Source organism: Puma concolor, chromosome D1, assembly GCF_028749965.1.
Source record: "Puma concolor isolate L17-30 chromosome D1, mPumCon1.1.hap2, whole genome shotgun sequence".
Lineage (NCBI taxonomy): Eukaryota > Metazoa > Chordata > Mammalia > Carnivora > Felidae > Puma > Puma concolor.
The window spans coordinates 96,905,865-96,925,264 of NC_141676.1; the positions used below are offsets into that span (position 1 = coordinate 96,905,865).

Consider the following 19,400-nt stretch of genomic DNA (forward strand, 5'->3'; position numbering starts at 1 on the left):
GGAACCAAGACCCAGGAGGCCGTGAGCTTGATAACCCTGTCACATGTCACATGGCTTGTCACACGGTCTTTTGCCCCCCACCCCCCGCCCAGTCCGTTAGAGAAAGGCTGCACATCCCTGCTCAACCACGTGCACTTAGAGTTAATTATATGCTATTTTCTCTATTTATTTATTTCATACCAACCAGTCACATGCTGCCTGAACACTTCTCCCTCCTGTGGATGCCAAGGCTTTTTGTCTGGAAGAAGAAATCAAATTTCTATTGTTAGTATTTTTAGCCTCCTATCAGCCTTTCTCACTGCTGTGGCGACAGTGTGAAGGAGACGACATCAGAGCCTCCTCAATGGCGTGTGGGGGTGGGGGTGAGACCAGACACCTGCTGCAAGGACGCCCCCTCCCCCCAAGGGTCCTAGCGAGGCATATGGAAATCAGGACTTGTAATTAATTTCCATGTAATTAGCACTGGATTTGCATGCAGCCCGACAGCCATGCAGTCTATTTTCAGCAGTTTCCACATTAGAATTTTATTTTTGCTTCCCTAAAGGTTGCCTGTCTTGGTCCGTCCTCCTTCCTTTTCACCCACTCTCATTGACCCAGATCCCCGGCCGAGCAGTTTTGTGTTTGCAGCCCCTTGGCAAAGCGTGTTAGAAGCTGATGCCCACAAGGATGTTTCCTTTGGGGCAGTTCAGTGACCCCTCCCACCCATCTCCAGCCACCACCCACAGCCTCAGGCTAGATCTATGATCTCCCCGCTATTTTAGACGCCTCTGGGGACAAAAGACAGGTTAAGAGTGTGGCCCAGAGCTCTGCCTCCATCACTCCCCCTGCTGGAGTCAAAACTCTATTACTGGACGGGGCGGTGTCACAGGAAGGTGACAGCGGTGAGGCCCTTGGGCACAAGCACGCGAGTAAGAGTGTCTCAAATCTCAGGTCTCTGAGAGCCAGCCGGTTCTGGCTTTGTCACCAGCTTTGCCGTGCATCCATTCGTTCTGCATTCATGCTTCCGTTTGCTCGAGAAATACTTCCTGAAGTGCAACTATTTTCTCAGCACTGTGCTAAGCTCCAGGAATACGGTGACAAACAAGACTTCTACGGTCCCCACCCTCATGGAGATTTGGGTGGAGCGGGCATGAAAACCTTGATTGTACAGATAATTACATTGGCGGTGAGTGCAATGAAGGGAAAGCATGGGGAGCCATAAGAACATAAGACGGGAACACCGAACTTGGGCTGGTCAAGGGGTCAGGGAAGGCTTCACTGAGGAAGTGACATTTTGAGTGGGATCCAAATAGTGTAGACTCCTCTGGGCAGGGGTGGGTGGGTGGGGAGGTTGTGGTGGCAGCCACTTAGCATATCTGCTCCATAGGTGTGTACCTAAGGGGCCTTGAACTCTCATCTGACCCCACGGAGTTGATCGATAAATGGCCGTTCCCATCCCTTGTAGTCTCCAGATCCCGGTTCTTTGGAAGAGGGAGGAAAGGGAAGGGAATTCTAGCTTCAGTTGATACTCTCCAAACACCCTTCTTCCAACTGGCCACTAAAGCCAGCTTCTCTGTCCATCTCCTGGGCCCTCTGTGGAGCAACCAGAAGGGCTGGTGCTGTGAATCACAGGGGTCAGCCTGGAAGGACCTTCAGATCATCTGTGAGTGAGCCCAACTTCTTCACTTTACCCCGGGGGATCCCAGGTGAGGGCTCAAAGCAGCCTGTCCCTACCATTGGCTCTGTAGCTCGGTTCCACAGCCCAAAGATCAATTAAATACCTTCTCGCATATGAAATTCTGAGCATAAACACCATATGATCAGGATTAGGATATCTACACAGCTAAGTAGAACAGCATTACAGAAGCAAGCCAGACAGACCCCTCTGAACCCCTCAGAACAAAAGCTGGTACAGAAAAGGCTGGAAACACAGGGACCCCCCTCCCTCCCCCCCCCCCACACTCGCCCCAGACCTTAAGGTGCTTAATTACTGCCATGTTGCCCACTTATTAGAGGCACACATCGTATGCTTTTTTTTTGGATGCAGAACCCACATACCCACGAAAGAATGCAGATCATGGTCTTTTAGGTTAGAATCTCTGAGGAATTAAATTCACCAAAAAAAGACCCATTGTTTCAAAAAACCGGGGAAGGAAAAACTCATTTGTGATACAATGTCCTATTTATGTAAAGGATCCAATTTCTCTTTCTTTCTTTCTTTTCTTTTTTTTTTTTTTTTTTACAGGCCCTTCCCCCAGTGAAATATATCTGACTGAAATTTAATTCATTTTTCCTTAAGCACCAGGAGTATCATCTGGAAATGAGAGATCTAATTAAGTTATGGTCCCCATAACTCAAAAGACAGGTTTTGGAGAGGGCTCAAAGATATAATTGAGAAAGATAATGAAAGGTTTGGGTGACAAGGCTCTGATGAAAGGTTAAGAAAACCCAAATCTTTCTGAAGAAGACAGGTCTGAGAAATCTTCAATTTTATGGAAGGTTCTTGTATCTGATGTACCTTCTCTAGCAAGGGCCAAAGTAAAATAAGCTTTGGGGCACCTGGGTGGCTCAGTCGGTTAAGCGGCCGACTTCGGCTCAGGTCATGATCTCACAGTCCATGAGTTCAAGCCCCGCGTCGGGCTCTGTGCTGACAGCTCGGAGCCTGGAGCCTGTTTCAGATTCTGTGTCTCCCTCTCTCTGACCCTCCCCCATTCATGCTCTGTCTCTCTCTGTCTCAAAAATAAATAAACGTTAAAAAAAAAAAATAATAAGCTTTGGCTAGAGCACAAAGGGCTCACGTTAGACACCAGAAAGAACTTTCTGGGGGGCGCCTGGGTGGCTCAGTTGGTTAAGCATCTGACTTCGGCTCAGGTCATGATCTTGCTGTTCATGAGTTGGGGCCGCGTGCCTGTGCTGACAGTTCAGAGCCTGGAGCCTGCCTCAGATTCTGTGTCTCCCTCTCCCTCTCTGGCCCTCCCTCGCTTGCACTGTCTCTCCCTCTCTCAAAAATAAATAAACATTGAAAAGAAAAACTTTCTGGAAGGAAGGTGTTGTGAAAGTGAGGTGCTCTGTTTTTTTTGTTGTTGTTGTTGGCGGTGGTGGGGGGGGAAGTAGAGAAAGTTTCTAGAAAGCCATTACCGATCTGAAACAGAGGAATGGGATTCTCTGGGCAGCGGGAGTAAAATCACCACTTCCCTAGGGTCACAAGCCACAGGCAGGGCTCTGGTGCTCCTTCACGCACTACCAGGCTGACAATGGTTTGGGTTGTGTTCCCAGAACTCTGCCCACAGAACAGACGGAACATGGGCAGTGGCACAGCACATCTCCCCGCTCCACCCTGCTGTACAAAGACTGTTGCTATAGAGCTCCCACCTCCACGGCCCATCGACGGGGCCAATGCCAAGAACAGTGGGGTGTGCGGGGTGGACCCCAAACACCAGGCTGAGCCTGTACAGCTGCTCCGCTCGGAGTGACTCAGAAGTTGGCAGACTGTCGGAGACCCTGGGCAGATCAAGGCGGAGTATCCCTTTAAACTCAAAGGCGAGTGGTCTAGCCATTGGATTATAGCAGCCGATTATTCAGATGGGATCTTTGTGGTTGGACTTGGCGGGACACGGGAAATGCTGCAGCTCTGTTACGTGAGAACACAAATGTCACCTCTGATCCTGGTCCTAACCTTGCCCATTATGTCTAGGGTTCATTCGTAGCAGAAGGTGGGGGGGGGGAACCCCCAAAACCAACCAAACAAACAAAAAAACCAACGCAAACTCTGATGTCCTACTCATGGTGGTTTGAAAGAACAGCACCAATCAGATCAAAGCAATGGCTCACCGACAGATCAGGCAAGCGTCTGTGAGGACATTAGCCCACACGGGAGGAACCAGCAGCCCCCACTGATGGCCTTGCTTCGCTCTCGCTGGGATCCCTCCCACTGTCTGCCCTCAGCTCTCCTGAATTTTAGGTTCCAGGTTGGTCTGGCCCCAGGGCCACCGCTCGACCCCACCACCACGGTCACGGAGAGGCCCTCAAGTCTTAAAAGGGCTTGGGAAGGAAATATTCCTTTCTGGTTTGCCTAAGACAAAGTGGCATTCTTCCCTCTGCGTCTTCCTCCCTTCCTTTCTTGCCTCTCGCCTTCGCTTCCTCCCCAGGAACTCTTACCAGGAAACCAAGCGAAAACCAAAACCCAAACCAAAAGTTTAGCTCAGAAAGCTACACTCTCATGGAGTTTGGCCCGGGTCCTTTTGGGAGACCATTGCCTCTGGGTCCTGTGGTTGGGTTCAGGCCTGCCTGTGTGGATTCAGGCCGGCCCCGTGTCCCAGTGCAGCATGATTCCTGCTCCCTCTCAGAACCACAGGTTTTGAGCTGGACTGGAATGTCCTGTTTAAGGGCCACCCTCGGCCGAACACCAGCCGTATGTCAGGCGCTGGGCATACAGAGAAGAGGAAAGGGAGTTTCTGGGGCTGGCGTTCTTAAATTGTAGGCCAAGCGACCCTAGGCAGTATAGTACAGATAAGTCTGCGCATGGTGAGCGTGAACAATTTCTGTTACGTTCCATGAGGACAGCTAGACCGAGAGTCCTCAGCAGACACCAGGTCTCGTTGTGGGAACCACATTCATAAAGCTTTTTCTGTTAGCTTGTGATTCCATATCTCTTTCTGTTCGTAAGCCAGACACTTCTTTTAGGCTACCCAGTGAGTTCCGATTCCCTACGGAGTACCGTCAGCTCCCAAATCACTCAATACTGGGATCAATAGTCAAGGCATCCCTGGCTCAGGTAGACAGGTTGGCTCAGACTCCCAGGTTCTCCAGGGTCATTCGTCTTTTACGTGCCTTCAGAAGAGTTCTTCCCCTATTTTTCTGCACCTGACAAAACTCAGATATCTGACACCGGAATCTTTTAAAACACAAGAAGCAACACACATACTACTAGAAAAGGAAGGACATTCCCTCAAAGTAGTAAGAGCTTGATCCAATCAAGCCGAGCTTTCCAATTACTTGAAGTTGTTCTGTCCTTGGCTTTGGATTGCTGGTCAGCACATCTTGCGGCCTCCAGATCGTGTACGCTCTTGCTTTGGTTCCCTGTGACCGAAAACTTCGTTATGTAGGAAAAGAGAAGACAGGAGGCCAAGCCTGTAATCCTGCAAGTAGATGAAACTCCCCATGCGACAAAAATTCTATCATTCCTTCATGTAGCTAAGATAATCTCAAATATTAGCAATATTTAATGCTCACTGTAGGATTAAAAAAAAAAATGTTCTCAACCTCCAGGATACCAGTTGTTACATTTTCCACATCTAAGACTTTGAATTCAATTAAAGGATGACCTAATTAACCAGATACCTTATTCTCTTTCCTCAGAATTCGCTTAATGATCTGTGCTAGACTGGGGAGCGAGCAAACTTAGAGGGAACCCAACTTCTGTTTTTCCTGGTTGGAAAGTCCAGCCCTATCAAGGGGCCACTGGTTCCACTAAACAACGTTGAGGGATTCTTTTAGGGTGTATTTGAAAAACGGACATTGTTTTGTAGTGTGGTTTTAGGGAGAAATATCAGAGGCTTTTAGTGTGCTGGGTGGAGAATTGCCAGCTTAATGCGGACCTTCTTCGGACCTTCTTCATCAGAGAATTGGAGGCGGCTTAACGACTTGCCTGAGGCTGACAGCTATCCTGAGGATAGAGGCAAGCAGGTGACTCTGCACCCACAGGTTGCTCCAGCAAGAGGAAAACAGTCAACACAGTCAATAATGATTGGAGGCCTTCCTTGCACCGAGAGCTTCACAGACTTTAAACCCTCATGAAAAATGGTGAAAGCTATATTGTCAAGAAGCCTCCTCTCTGGACCTGGGCAGCTCTCACCTGATAGGTCAGCTGTCCGGTCATTTCTGTGGTTGTCCCAATCCAGGGGCTGCTCCCACAGGCTGTGGCTAAGCTCTGAATCAGTGAAAGAAGTATACTGAATAGTTGACGCCCTGAGCCTAGAGCCCTGGGAAGCATTTCTGCTAACTGCCCCCAAGCTTCCTCTTCTCTGGAAACCCAGGATGAAGTGGCCCCTAACCCTCTGGTTGGGAATGGTCGTGGACACCTGCTCCTGCCTCCTGGGTGCCTACCAGGTTGGAATGGGGTTTCTTGGTAGAAGAGGGAGGTGGAAATGTTGAGAATATTAGCACCTGTCTGCCTGTGCATTTACCTCTGCTCAATCAGCACAGTCCTCCCTCTTATCCTCCACATAAAAGTGAGTAAAACCAAACCTATCCTTCTGAAGGAGCAAGTATAGACATGAAGAAAGCTTTTAGGACTAAAAAGAAAATCAAAAAATGAAAAAAAAAAACCCCACAAAACCCCTACTAATCTCTAAAGGAGAAGTTCTCCCTACCTTATTATCTTTTTTCTATGCATCAGAAATGACTTGTTTCTTGGGCTTTTGCTTAATACCCACTTCCTCTCGGATTCTGACTTTCTCCTCTGGTGAAGGTTTGCTTCCACCTCAAACTATGATCAGCCTGCTCTGCCTTCTCTTCTGTTAGGTTGGCTAGGGTTGTTTCAGCAATGAGCCATCGCCCAGGTGCAGAGCAGAAAGGTGTGAGGACGGGATGGACACAGAATATGGGGCAGACATGAGTCCAGACGCTCTAGGGGCCAAGGATGGGAGATGCTTCCAGAGCAACCAACTTGATCCCCTGAACGTCTCATCTATCGCTGCCCATTAATCGATACTTCATTTCCGGACATAATTACCCTCTCAGCTACCAGTGGCCAATAAGACCCATACAAATTTGGTCCCGACTTTAACTGATGGTCAGAAGGCAAATGAATGTTGGGGAGCATTTGAGGAGCATCTAAGAACCACAAAAGCCAAAGCAGAGATGGTTATTTTAGCCAAAACTTCTTGGCAGATGTAAAATCAAGGAGTGGCCAAATGCTGTTGCCCCAGTGGGTCCTTGCAGGAGCTGGGACGTGGGCACAGGTTCTCAGGTGCTTTTTCCCCAAAGGAAGTTGTTTCCCAGCTTGATGCTTTAGTTTTTCATCTTCAAAGAGAAAGTGATGAATGCCCACCCAGGGAGTTTGAGAAAGAAAGGTGTGACATCTGTAAAGGGCCTCAGAAGCCACCATAAATACTAAACCATGATTCTGTGGTTACAAAGGATCTAGAAACTGGCTGGTCCATTCTTCCTTACGGCCAGACTACTTCCTTCGAGGTTGCACCTTTGAAGGAATCTTTCTCGTTCTCACAGATCTTCAGGGGAATCCGCCATGTCTCTTGATTATAGAAATAATGGCCCTTGTGCTCAGAAAGTTCTTCCGTGTGTTCAGACTCTTTCCAACTGTGCCCAAACTCGTGCCGCCTTTCCTGTAGCTGGTAGGGTCGATCACTCTTTCCTACATACCAATAATGTATTCTGTCACTTTGGCCCAAGGAATCCCAGCTACTGTTTGTCACCAAAGGCCAGTAAGAGAGGCTTGCAAGAGGCTGGGCAGTTCAGTTTCACAACCTCACCTCCGAAGTCTCTGACTCCTCCCTGTGAAGCTGGAGAAGGCCAGTGGAGAGGCCTGTCAATAAACAGAAACCATAATGGTCCTACCCATTTCCTTTGGAGGAAATGAACCTAATGGAGAAAGATATATTGATCATAAAGACCCAATCTCGGAATCAGTCTCCTGGCGGTGAACCCTTTCAGTTAGCCGGGGCTAATGGCCTAGGCTTTCAGCTGCTGGGGCCTGTTTGAGAGCTGTACATCTAACAATCGATGGGATCTCAAGCCTGCCAGGGGGCCGGGGACGCGACCACCAACAGGCTGGCCAACAGGAAGGAAAGTGCTGTGGGCTTTTTTTTAAGGCTAATCAGGGAAGGGGAGCGGGGGGAATGCTGAGCTGTTTGGGAGCCTTAAGGAGGCCTTCCAGTTGAAGAAACCCAACCTGTGGTGACACCCCTCTTTCTCTTCTATCAACAAGACTCTATTTTCCAACCCAGAAAGAGCCCGTTAAGCCGCTCTCCGCAGGGGGTGGTTAGCAGGGAAAATGCTGCTTAGGTTCCCTGATGTGTTTATGTGGCAGGGCCCAGCGGTCCAGATGGAGAGGCCTTGTTTTGTTCTTGTGTAAAGGGGGCTGAAGCCCTGGCCTCTCTGGAGTTTGTAATTGGGAAACCAGCCATTAGACCATGGGTGGTGACATAATAAAACACATTGCTTTCTGCCTCTGTTGTAAGTCTCCCTAGGATCCAGACAATAGCTTTCCTCCCCCCAAAATCAAAGACTTTTTGCACAGAGACACAAGTGGTATGCTTGTAGTATAAAACGAACTTTATAGTTCATTCTTGGGAGCTGACTAACTGTGGGACTACGGACAAGTTAATTATCTGAAGATTAATTTTCCCAGTCTCTTAGGTGGGGATAACAGCACCCACCTCGCAATGCAGAATGGCAATAAATATTGGTATCAGATCCTGTATCTGAAGAGTTCAGCACGGCGTCCGGCATCTACTAGGCACTCAAAAACAACACCTGCACATACACCTCTCCATGGTACCTAACGGTCTTCGCAATTTTCCCAGAATAAGTGTAAGTTCCGCACGAATGGGAATATTTCAAGACGGGGCATTGGAAGACGCGGATTCATCCTCTGCTAAAAACATCCGCAAACCATCTAACATGGTCTCGAGGAGTGTACGGGATCTGGGGCAAAAGGAAAGCTTTCCAGACACGGCCACAAGAAAAGGCGCGGAGGGGAAATCGGCCGGTGATGTGGAACTACTGTCACGGGAAGTCTACAGGAGAAGAGGACACAACCCAGGAGGCAGGGGACTTTAGGTCAGCTCAGGAGAGAAGTTGGAAGTCCCTGAGAGGCTCTGAGCATCGGGGGGGGGGGGGGGGGGGCAGTTTTCACTCACTTATCCAAGGCAGACCTAGGCAGAGGGTGGGGGGTGGCCAATGATCATCATGCACTGGGGAGAGTCTGGCCAGGGTTCCCCCTTTTCCTCTAAGATCCTAAGTTACTGGTGCTTCCTGTGGGGCTGCAGAGACCCACTCCTCTCCCTCTCTCTGCCTGTACTTCCCGAGAGAATGGGATCAAAGCTTCAAAAGTTCAACGCACTGCACCTGTTGAACCATAGTTATTCCCCCAAGAAACAGGATCAGAAGTTGCCTCTGTTTTGCGCGGACACACAGCCAGCCAGGGACACACCGATCCCAGAGACGGGCTGAATGTATCATGAATGTTATAGTAACACTTGGCCCCGCCCCCTGCCTATAAAAAGGTGCTCGGTAAACACGGCCGTGATTTCTATTTTTATGACCAGCTCCCTCTCCAGAACGTCACCATTTCTGCATGTTTTCATACGCGCTGCCTCCCCTAAGACATACCTGCGAATGGAGTGTGGGTTAGTGCCCTATCTGGCTGCCCGGCTCGGTTTCACATTTAAGGCGGCAAGTCTCTTGTGTTCAGTCCAGAAGGTTCTGTTTTTAGGTTACGGGTTCTATAGAAAACCACGGAAATCAGGCACCCCTGGAGGGGGAGTGTCTGTTGTGTAGAGTCTCTGAGTCCCTGCAGAGGAGAGTCCAGCTGGTTGAAAGCAAAGGTGGCCACCGGATAAAAGAGGGTGTGTCCCTGGGGGGCACTGGGGAAGGCGGGAGGTTAATCCAGAGCCACGGGCGGCCCCCGGACGCCTGTCAGGCTGGCAGCCCGGCGCAGAAGTGCTTGGAGACGTGTGGAAGGCAGGATGTGCCCAGGAAAAGGATGGCCTTACTGATAAAAATGATGGGTAGCCCCAATGCCATGCTAATAGAGAAGCTTCTAAGACTTTTATGTAATCATTCATGGATCCTCTAACAGCCCTGAGAAACAGGCCGATCATCACTGGTTTTGTTTTTGTTTTTTTTTTTTTAAGTTTATTTTTTGAGAGAGGGAGAGAGAGAATCCCAAGCAGGCCCCATGCTGTCAGCAGAGAGCCCGACGTGGGGCTCGATCCCACGAGCCGTGAGGTCATGACCTGAGCCGAAATCAAGGGTCGGACGTTCAACCGACTGAGCCACCCGGTGCCCCGTTATTTTCGTTCACAGAAGGGGAGAAGGAGACGACGGAGAGGGGAAAAGATGTGTTCAGCTCACACAGGAGCGTAGGGTGGAGCTGTGACTGAGACCCTGGCCTCCTCCTCCTAGTCTGGAGCTCGGAGGTCACCAGGACGTCAGGGGGTGAAGGAACAGGGCGGGTCTGTGCTCCAGCAATTGGCAAGTGGGATTTCAAACACAGAGAGGGGGCAGCGCCTTCCCTCACTACCACCCCCTCCCCCCATATCTGGGTGAAACAGATGAAAATGAACAGTCGTTTTGGGTTGCTGGGCTCATTTTTTCTCCTCCCGTTCCCACTACCTGTCTCCTGAGCCCCTGGGATCAGCTAAACATACTTAAACACGGGTGGTTTTTAACGCTTCTGAAATGGTTTCAGCTCAAAGCTACATAAGAGGCTCTGACTCAACACTGGTGGGTCAGGGGAAAGCACACAGACCAGACCCAGCCATTGTCATTGTCACCGTTCTGTGCCTCTCCACACGAGTGGCGTACTAGCTAACAGGTACTGAGCGTGTACGAGGAATCAGGCACTTTACTACACGTTGTAAATAGAAATGGTCTCCCTGGGTCCTTACTCAACCCTGTGAGGCTGGTGCCATCGTATCCCTCACTGAGCAGGTGGGGAAAGCGAGGCTTAGCGGGATTATGGAACTTGGTCCGGGTCCCTCTGCCGAAAAAAGGAAGGCGTGGCACTCAAGTGTGTGCTCAGCCACCAGGCCACTTGTCCCCCCGAGCGGATGGATGTCAGCACCAGCAGTGGCCTCTGTTTCTGGATCACGGTGAGGGGAAACACAGTGACAGTCTTCCACGGGAACTTTCTCTAAAACCCAACTCCTGATGGTTCACGCGTTTGCTCATTCAATGAAACGTTCCTTCAACAAGCACGTACCGTGGCAAGGTCTGGCACTGGGTTCGGGGCTGTGAACATCAGAATAGGAAAACATGGCCCTTGCCCGTCAGGGAGCTTGTCATAGGACCACTTCAGCAAATGGATGGAGGGGCGCCTGGGTGGCTGTCAGTTAAATGCTCGACTTCGGCTCAGGTCCTGATCTTGCGGTTTATGGGTTCGAGCCCCGTGTCAGGTTCTGTGCTGACAGCTCAGCATCTGGAGGCTGCTACGAATTCTGCCTCTCTCTCTCTCTCTGTGCCCCTCCCCGACTTATAGTCTCCCTCTCTCCCTCAAAAATAAATACATAAATATTTTTTACAAACCCAAAGGGATGGGTATTTGGACAGAGAAGGAAGCGAACATTAACGGAGTACCTATTATATGCTGTGCAATTTACAGGTTATCTTACTTAATTCCTAAAGCCAGTTTGGCGAGGTGGATATTACTGCCTCCATTTTACACATGATGAAGCTATGGTGTAGAAAGATTAAGAACACTGTTGAAGGCCTACAGGTAGTGACAGTTCCGGGATCAAAACAGGTCTTATTTAATTTTTTATAAGAACATAATATTTAATTTCTTTCACAGACTGCTTCCTCGTGGGTACTTACTTAGGCTAACACTAAGTGAACTGCTATATGCTAAACGTTCACATTTCCTGGAAGAAAGAAGCCATAAATGTTGTCAGTTAGTGGCAGAGGCAGGGCTGGGAATCGTCAGGACAGAAGATCCAAAATATAGTTATCAAGAATAGGGACTCTGATTTTGATTATTTAATTTTTTCCCCCCAAATACCTTACCTGCATCCACAGGGTATGATACTGACACTTGTTTATGAAATAAATGATCATACCTATAATTACAATTGCCAATTGGCACACATGCATCAGGGGCGACAGTCAGTTAAGCGTCCGACTTCGGCTCAGGTCATGATCTCATGGTCTGTGAGTTCGAGCCCCGTGTCGGGCTCCGGGCTGACAGCTCGGAGCCTGCTTCGGATTCTGTGTCTCCCTCTCGCTCTGCTCCCCTCCCCCGCTCACACTGTCTCTTTATCCTTCAAAAATAAATAAACATCAGGAAAAAAACTGGGGTCCAATCAGTCTTATCAACTATTAAGTTATTTCATAGTGATGGCATCTAACCTTGTCCTGCAAGATGCCGATCAATAACTGGTTCACAGTTGCCCAGCACATGCGCAGCCCAACCTGAACTCCCCTCTGACTTCACTTGAGCTTTGTTTCCAACAAATTCCCATGAAGTGAGGTCAGAACAGGTGTTATTTTCAGACTCATGTGCCTGTCTGCACACGGCCTACCCGCCCCTTGTCTCTCCCTCCACCGAACGGGGTCAGTTTCAAAAGGAGGGTATGTGGGGAAACAACAGTGAGTCCAGGATTTGAAGAATTCAGCTGAGGGTCTTCTACCAGGAGGACGGATCGTTACCACAGGATTCTTGGGTGCGCTTTGAAGGAGAACGTAAGGCAAAGGGTGACCGCGGAGTCTCACGTATAAACGCCTCACTGTGCACACCAAGCCCTCCACGGACTCTGCCTCACCCTCAAGCACTCGGTTCCCCGACTCTTGTCTCTTAAACCTTTCTCCTGTTTGTTCCTTTTCCTGCAAGGTCAACTCTACCATCAGGTACCTGGCTACTGCTTACTAACCCTTAACACTCCCCATTGGTTTTGTCTCCTGCAGGAAGCGGTCTTTGGCCTGGCCCCGAACGCCCCGTACGTAACTATATCATGGCACCTTCCGCATTCTACTTAAGCGTCTGCGTTTCCCCACGAACTGTGAGCTACTTGAAGCAGAGATCATTTTTTATTTTCTTTGTAGCCCAACAGCGGTCGTAGTATTTGGCACAGAGTAGATTTCAAATACATTTTGAAAAAACGTATTTAGGGGCGCCTGGGTGGCGCAGTCGGTTAAGCGTCCGACTTCAGCCAGGTCACGATCTCGTGGTCCGTGAGTTCGAGGCCCGCGTCAGGCTCTGGGCTGAGGTACCCGTAAATACTTTTTTTTTTTTTTTTAAGCAGGAACTTCATGAAGATGTTAAAGATATCGATATCCAGCGTGGTGGATGGGCTTTAAGCTGACACCCTAGCAATCACTGCCTTCTGGTATTTGCTCCCTTGTATAACCCCCTCCCACAGCGTGCGGATGAGACCCAAGGCCTGCCCCTGTCCCAAAGAATATGACAAAGGTGCCGGGTGCCATTCCTGTGACCCCATGACGATGCACATGTAAGAATCCCCTTGGTTGCCTTGGGCAGACGGTGAGGTCTGCCGCCCGGACCCTCCCCCTCCTCACCCAGGTCCCACTTCCCTCCTTGACTTCCTCCCCCAAGGTTGCCCCGGGCCCTACCTCAGCCCTCCACACACTACAACCTTTGAGAACAGCTCAGAACCACCCCCTGATGTGAAGGCAGGGGAGCATGCAAAGAGCCAAACACACCCCCTTCCCTGGGTTCTAGGAATTAGACGCTGGAAATAAATGGTGTGCGCGGGGGGCGGGGGCGGGGCACACGAGGAAGGAAAAGAAGGAGGTGCGGGAAAAGACTGTGTGTCTGTCACTGGCCTGGGCACCTTTGCTCATGTGACAATACCTTCTCCGGCTTCAGGGCAGATCTTTGAGGTATTTTTTTTTTTTTTAACGTTTTATTTATTTTTGAGAGAGAGAGACAGAGCCCGATGCGGGGCTCGAACTCATGGACCGTGAGATCAGGACCTGAGTCGAAGTCGGATGCTCAACCGACCGAGCCACCCAGGCACCCCGGAGGTATTTTTTAAAGCCAAGGAAGCTGAAGCTTGCGGAGGGAGGCAGATATCATTAGGGCTTAAGCTTACGACCACACAAGAGTCCAATCTAGTCACTGGCTCCCGTAACTGAGACACTGTCCGGAGTGTCTGAAGCACCAAGTACGCCTGACTCATCTGTGGGTTAACTAACTGCATGGGTTTCGAGGCCGCAAGCGCTGACGAATCTTTCACATGGTTCATTCTTCCTGCCACCTTCAAATGTCAGCCCAGGCTGCAGTCAGCCTCGAGCCGTCTTACGCCAACACACGGTATTGCTCTGGCCCAAATGCCAGGCTCGATTCCTTCCGTCCTAACCAACCGATGCTTTTCCTTAACCAGCTCGCAGGAACACCTGTCTCCTGCATCCGGCGCCCTCCGTGATGACAGGGAAAGGGGCACCGCAATGGCTGGTTACAGACGATTCCTCCAATTATCTCCAAACCCGGGAAACCGACAATCAAATGCAACCAGGGAGGAAAAAACCAAAAGCCGATTATCACGAAGTACCCACGTTCAGACCCGGGTTGTCGTTAAACCACAGATTTACAAAAGTGCTTTTTGGTCTGTTTTCTTTTTTCTAAATATAAATCCCGTCTTAGAATCGTAGTACCTTGAGCCTGAGTTGACAAAGGCTGAACTGACTGTCCCCGGCTCAGAAGAGGACCCTGGGAGGGAGAGATCAGGAGGTCAGGGTTGAGAACTACTTCGGCATCATTCAGCTGCGGAGGGCACGCCCTTCTCGGAGGAATGATCCTTGTTGACATTGTAGGCTCTTCCGAAGCTGGCTGGCAAAACCCCCTAGGTGCCAGACCATCACCATGAGCGGCCACACTCTGTAACCCTAGCTGCTTCCCCCCCACACCGACCCATAGCCCGATCCTCATTTGTCTTAAAAAAAAAAATTATAAAATGTTCAGACCCTTTCCACAGAAGGGTCAACTGATACCTAAAGTCATCTGAGTCTTTTATTTATTTTTAAATTATTTTTTAAATGTTTATTTTTGAGAGAGAGAGAGAGAGAAAGCACAAGCAGGGGAGGGGCAGAGAGAGAGGAAGACACAGAATCCAAAACAGGCTCCAGGCTCTGAGCTGTCAGCACAGAGCCCGATGCAGGGCTCGAACTCAAAAACCATAAGATCGTGACCTGAGCCGAAGTCAGATGCCAAACCGACTGAGCCACCCAGGCTCCCGTATCTGAGTCTTGTGGACAAGGTGGAACTCAAGAAGCTAGGAGGGGAGAAGATGCTGCATTTTCCTTATGCTTAGGTATTAAACTGTATGCACAGTGTTAGAAAGAAACCCCAAATGGAGTCCCTTTTGCTAATTCCCACCAAGGCTTTCCTGACAGTTCCAGCCTCTCCCAGGAAGGAAGTTTTAAACCAGTCTGGAATGCCCTGATCAGCACTACTGAGGTAATCAGCCTGATGAGACCCCCTTCTCCTAAGGGAAGGTGACCTGGCCTTGAACAATCCTTTCTTTTCTTTTGCTAATAAACCCAGGCCCGCGTCTGCCTAGAAACCCCTTTCAGTTTGTTTTTTTTTTCTCAACGTTTTTTTTTATTTATTTTTGGGACAGAGACAGAGCATGAATGGGGGAGGGGCAGAGAGAGAGGGAGACACAGAATCGGAAACAGGCTCCAGGCTCTGAGCCATCAGCCCAGAGCCTGATGCGGGGCTCGAACTCACGGACCGCGAGATTGTGACCTGGCTGAAGTCGGACGCTTAACCGACTGTGCCACCCAGGCGCCCCTAAACCCCTTTCAGTTTGTACAGCCCCTGGGTACTCCTCTCCACTGGCTGGATGGGATGCTGCCTGGTTCATGAATTGTTGAATAAATCTGATGAGATCTTTATTTTTTTTTCATGTTGATTTAATTTTGAGAGAGAGAGAGAGAGAGAGAGAGCGCGAGCACGAGCAGGGGAGGGGCAGAGAGAGAAGGAGACAGAATCCGAAGCAGGCTCCAGGCCCCGAACTGTCAGCACAGAGCCCCACGCAGGGCTCGAACTCACAAATCGCGAGATCGTGACCTGAGCCGAAGTCACTCAGGCACCCCATGATTAGATCTTTAACTTCACTCAGTGGAATTTTGTTTTCCAACAATGGCGATGTGCAGTTTGGGCTGACAGCGGGTATTAACTTCATTAAATACGCTTAAGAGCTTTGGGGCTTTGCTGGAGATGTTCCCTGTTGGACTGGGAAGGGGGCGACATTGTGCCGTCTTAACTTCCCCATTTTTATAGAGCAGGGGACTGAGGCTTAGAGAAGAAACATGACTTCCTTAAGGTCATGGGGAGTTGGTGCAGAGCTTAACCCAGGACTTACATATCCTTGTCATGTGCCCCTCCCTCCACCACAACCTAGATCTTCTTTCCCCCACTTCTGGATGGTGCAGCCCTCGGGCGGGGAAGGACGGAGGTCAGCTAAAATTAGGGTCCTAGCTCTGTCACCAGTGTGCCCCCGAGCAAGTCCCCTGACTCTCCAGAGACTGTGGAAAAATGCAAAGAGACTTAGATGGATGGCGGGGGCCCTTCCAGTTCTAACAGCCTGCGTGTGCTGTGGATACTCTTTCTAGCCACCGGGAGAGGAAGCTGGGCTCTGTGCTTAACCGTACCAGGCAGGGAAGCCTGGGTGGCTCAGTCGGTTAAGCGGCAGACTTCAGCCGGGGTCATGAGTTCGAGCCCTGCGTCAGGCTCTGAGCTCAGAGCCTGGACCCTGCCTCGGGTTCTGGGTCTCCCTCTCTCTCTCTCTGCCCCCGCCCTGCTTGCGTTCCCTCTCTCAACAATAAATAAGATTAAAAACAATTTTTGAAACCTCACCTTAGCAGGCACAAAGGATAAAGGGGTAAAGCCGAGATGCTGGGTACGGGGCCGATGACGAGAGGTGGCCTGACCGTGAGGGGTGGCCTGCGAGGGAGGGAGGGTGCAGGTCCCGAGAGAGTCCTCGGTGGGAACTGACACCAGAAACCGAAGCCGGAGTCACACCTACAACAGCCAATGCGACTGTAAAGCAGCCACACAGCAGCCACCTTAAAGTGCTCTCCTCTCTTGAGGTGGCAGCCCCAAGCCCCACTCTGCTTTGTCCCACCCCGGAGGCACCATCTACTCTCCCCAAGCCCCTCAGGCTCGGTCTGACCCCTTCAGCTGCTTGCCGGTAGGCAACACTGGCCGGGTTCCCCTAATTCCTGTTCTGTGTTCAGCGGTTAAGACCCAAAGAGAATGATTCTTCAGGAAAGTGAGGTGCTATTTTTAGTTTATCAGCAAGGCAATTTCCTTAGGAAGAGAGGAAGCTTCTGGAGTGGCAGCGACATGCTCGAGGGACAGGCTCCACTATCCCCAGAGAAAGGCTTCTTCCCCTTGGACTTCGCTTTTCTCAGCAGTTGAGCGCACGGTTGGAATCCCCCCTCACTACCGTGTGTAAAACCGTCCCTCGAGAACGGGGGACATGCTCGCCACCAGCCACACGTTACATGCCACTAAAACTTCAGTTCCTGGCCACACTAGCCACGTTGCAAGTGCCCGTGGGTGCCATGTTGGCAGTGCAGACGTGAACATTCTCATCATCACAGAACATTTGACTCCAGGATGTAAGCTCCGCCGAGGCCAGGGACTTGGCCTTGGTCATTTCCGGATCTCAAGTACCTAGGAAGTGCCGGGCACATAACTAGCACTCAACCTGTTGCATGCATACATTGAATTCATGGATAGGCAGGTTGGATGGGGCAGAGAAGAAGGTACCATTGGGCTAGGAATTCAAAATTACACAGCAGATTTCTAAGAAACTGTGCCTGCTCCCAGCATTCCTTCTCTAAGAAGTTTCTGAGCACCCATCAGTGCTCCCCAAGGAAGGACAGGAACACCACCACCGCTAAGAGAAGACGCAGTCAAATGTAATAGAAGGGGCAGAGGATGGGGAAAGGCAAGACCCAGGCTCTAGTCCAGATTGCATTCAGAAGGGCGAGTGGGGGAGAGTCAACCCCCTTGAGTCTCAGTCTCTTCAGCTATAAAACGGGACTAATAATACTGTCTCCAAGGATTTGTTTGTAGGAAGGAACGATAGAACAGAAAGTACCAGGGGAACTGTAAAGAGTTGGATGTTTGTATTATTAACCTTGACCTCAAGTTGCCTTTGAGCCTCATTGCCACGGCCTTTAAGAGTATTTGCCTTCTCCAAATGCCACCCCCCACCCCCGCCCCGCCTTGGGATCATTACTTCAACCCAACTAGCTTTGTACGGTAGACTGTTTTTCCTTCAGTGGATTCCGTGGTCTAGTATACACATTTCAAATATCTTGTGTTTGTAAGTAATAATTCATTCTTTTCCCCATTTGTTGTACTTTAGAGCTTGTTACAGTTTCAGGAACATAAAATTTTAGTTAGTTGAGGCTTGACTCTAGAGACCGGGCTTTTTTGGGTTGTAGCAATTGGTCCCACCCTGGATCAAAGCTCTAGGACCCCCATTCTTCATCTAGAAGCTTCTCACACTGGTCTAGGAGGAGGGATAGCAACGGTGGCTGTCATGTGGAGCTCAGTGACTGAAGACGGTATTCTAGGGAAAAGCAGAGCGCTGTCATTAGGCAAGATCATCCCAGATGACGATCCCAGGCTCCCAAGCCACTGCAGAAGGCCTGGGTGTGTGGCCCCAGATTTCATCCCCTTCATAATAAATACCACCTCCCCAGGGGAGAGCCGGGATTATAGCCAGGCAGCCACTGCCTGTGTGAGGCCCACGCCAGCACAACAATTCTGGCTGAGTATAAACAGAGGGCCCAATTAAAACACCTAATTACAGGGCAGGCTGGAACCAGGAGGGGGACTTTGTTGGTGGCCCTGAAGCCTGACGACAGACAGGCTCCCGGCATCTCCCCGGTCGGCCACAGCCTGAAACGAGCTTCCATGGGGACAGATGGACTGAAGGACAGAGAAGGCAGAGAAGGAGCTTCTTAGTTCCGAGGGCTGTGGAGAATATTCTGCCAAGGAGCATCTAGGCAGCTTCCTGGAAGACGCTCCTGAGTGCGAGAGAATTAGGATTTTACATTTTGGGGGACCCTGTTGCCTCATCTATAGAATGGAGTATCTAATTCACAGGATAACGAAGAAATAAATGCTGTCGGGAGTAACTTCGAAACTTTCTGCCCTTGGCTAAATGCTGCAACAGATTATATGCTTTCCCCCAAAGCGGGGGGAGGGGGGCAGCAATGTTGTGAACTGCAGTGGCCCAAAACCTGGGCACGAAATACAATTCCCCCTCCAACCTGGGGGTGCTCGTCCCCTCTTGCCAGGCACAGAAATACGGCCGTTCAGTCAACTCTACCTCAATCGTGGCATACAGTCGGTGCTTAATGTATGTCTTTCTCAGCGCTACTCTATAAAATGGGTTTCTGCGCTTTCTTCCTAGGGTCTCAAAGCAGGTTTATACAGTTGTCTGTTAGTCCGACCTTCCTAAGAGGCTGACGAGAGGGACAGACATCTGTCTGTCTGATGGAGAATGGGGGCTCTGTGTCCAAGTGACACGCCCCAGCCCCCCTAGAGCTGGGACGGGGACCGTAAAAGACAAGCATCAGGATCACCTCCTCTTGGACTCGCCCTCAAGGCGCTGTCGAAAGTGAACACTCCGGAAACGGAGAACCGAGTAACAAGCCCCAGGTAGAATTCGGATGGAGCCCGGGTTCTAAGCTTC

General features: G+C 50.2%; 1 protein-coding gene across 2 annotated transcripts in view; it reads right to left on the bottom strand.

Moving 5' to 3' along the window:
• UBASH3B (ubiquitin associated and SH3 domain containing B) overlaps positions 1–19,400 on the bottom strand; it is a 141,207-nt gene that overhangs the window by 37,299 nt on the left and 84,508 nt on the right. The window contains exon 2 of one of the 2 annotated variants that reach the window (XM_086678832.1): positions 181–238. In XM_086678832.1, coding sequence (XP_086534958.1) covers positions 181–238 — 58 coding nt within the window. The remainder of the gene's footprint in view (positions 1–180; positions 239–19,400) is intronic. The other variant, XM_086678831.1, reaches the window with a different exon arrangement.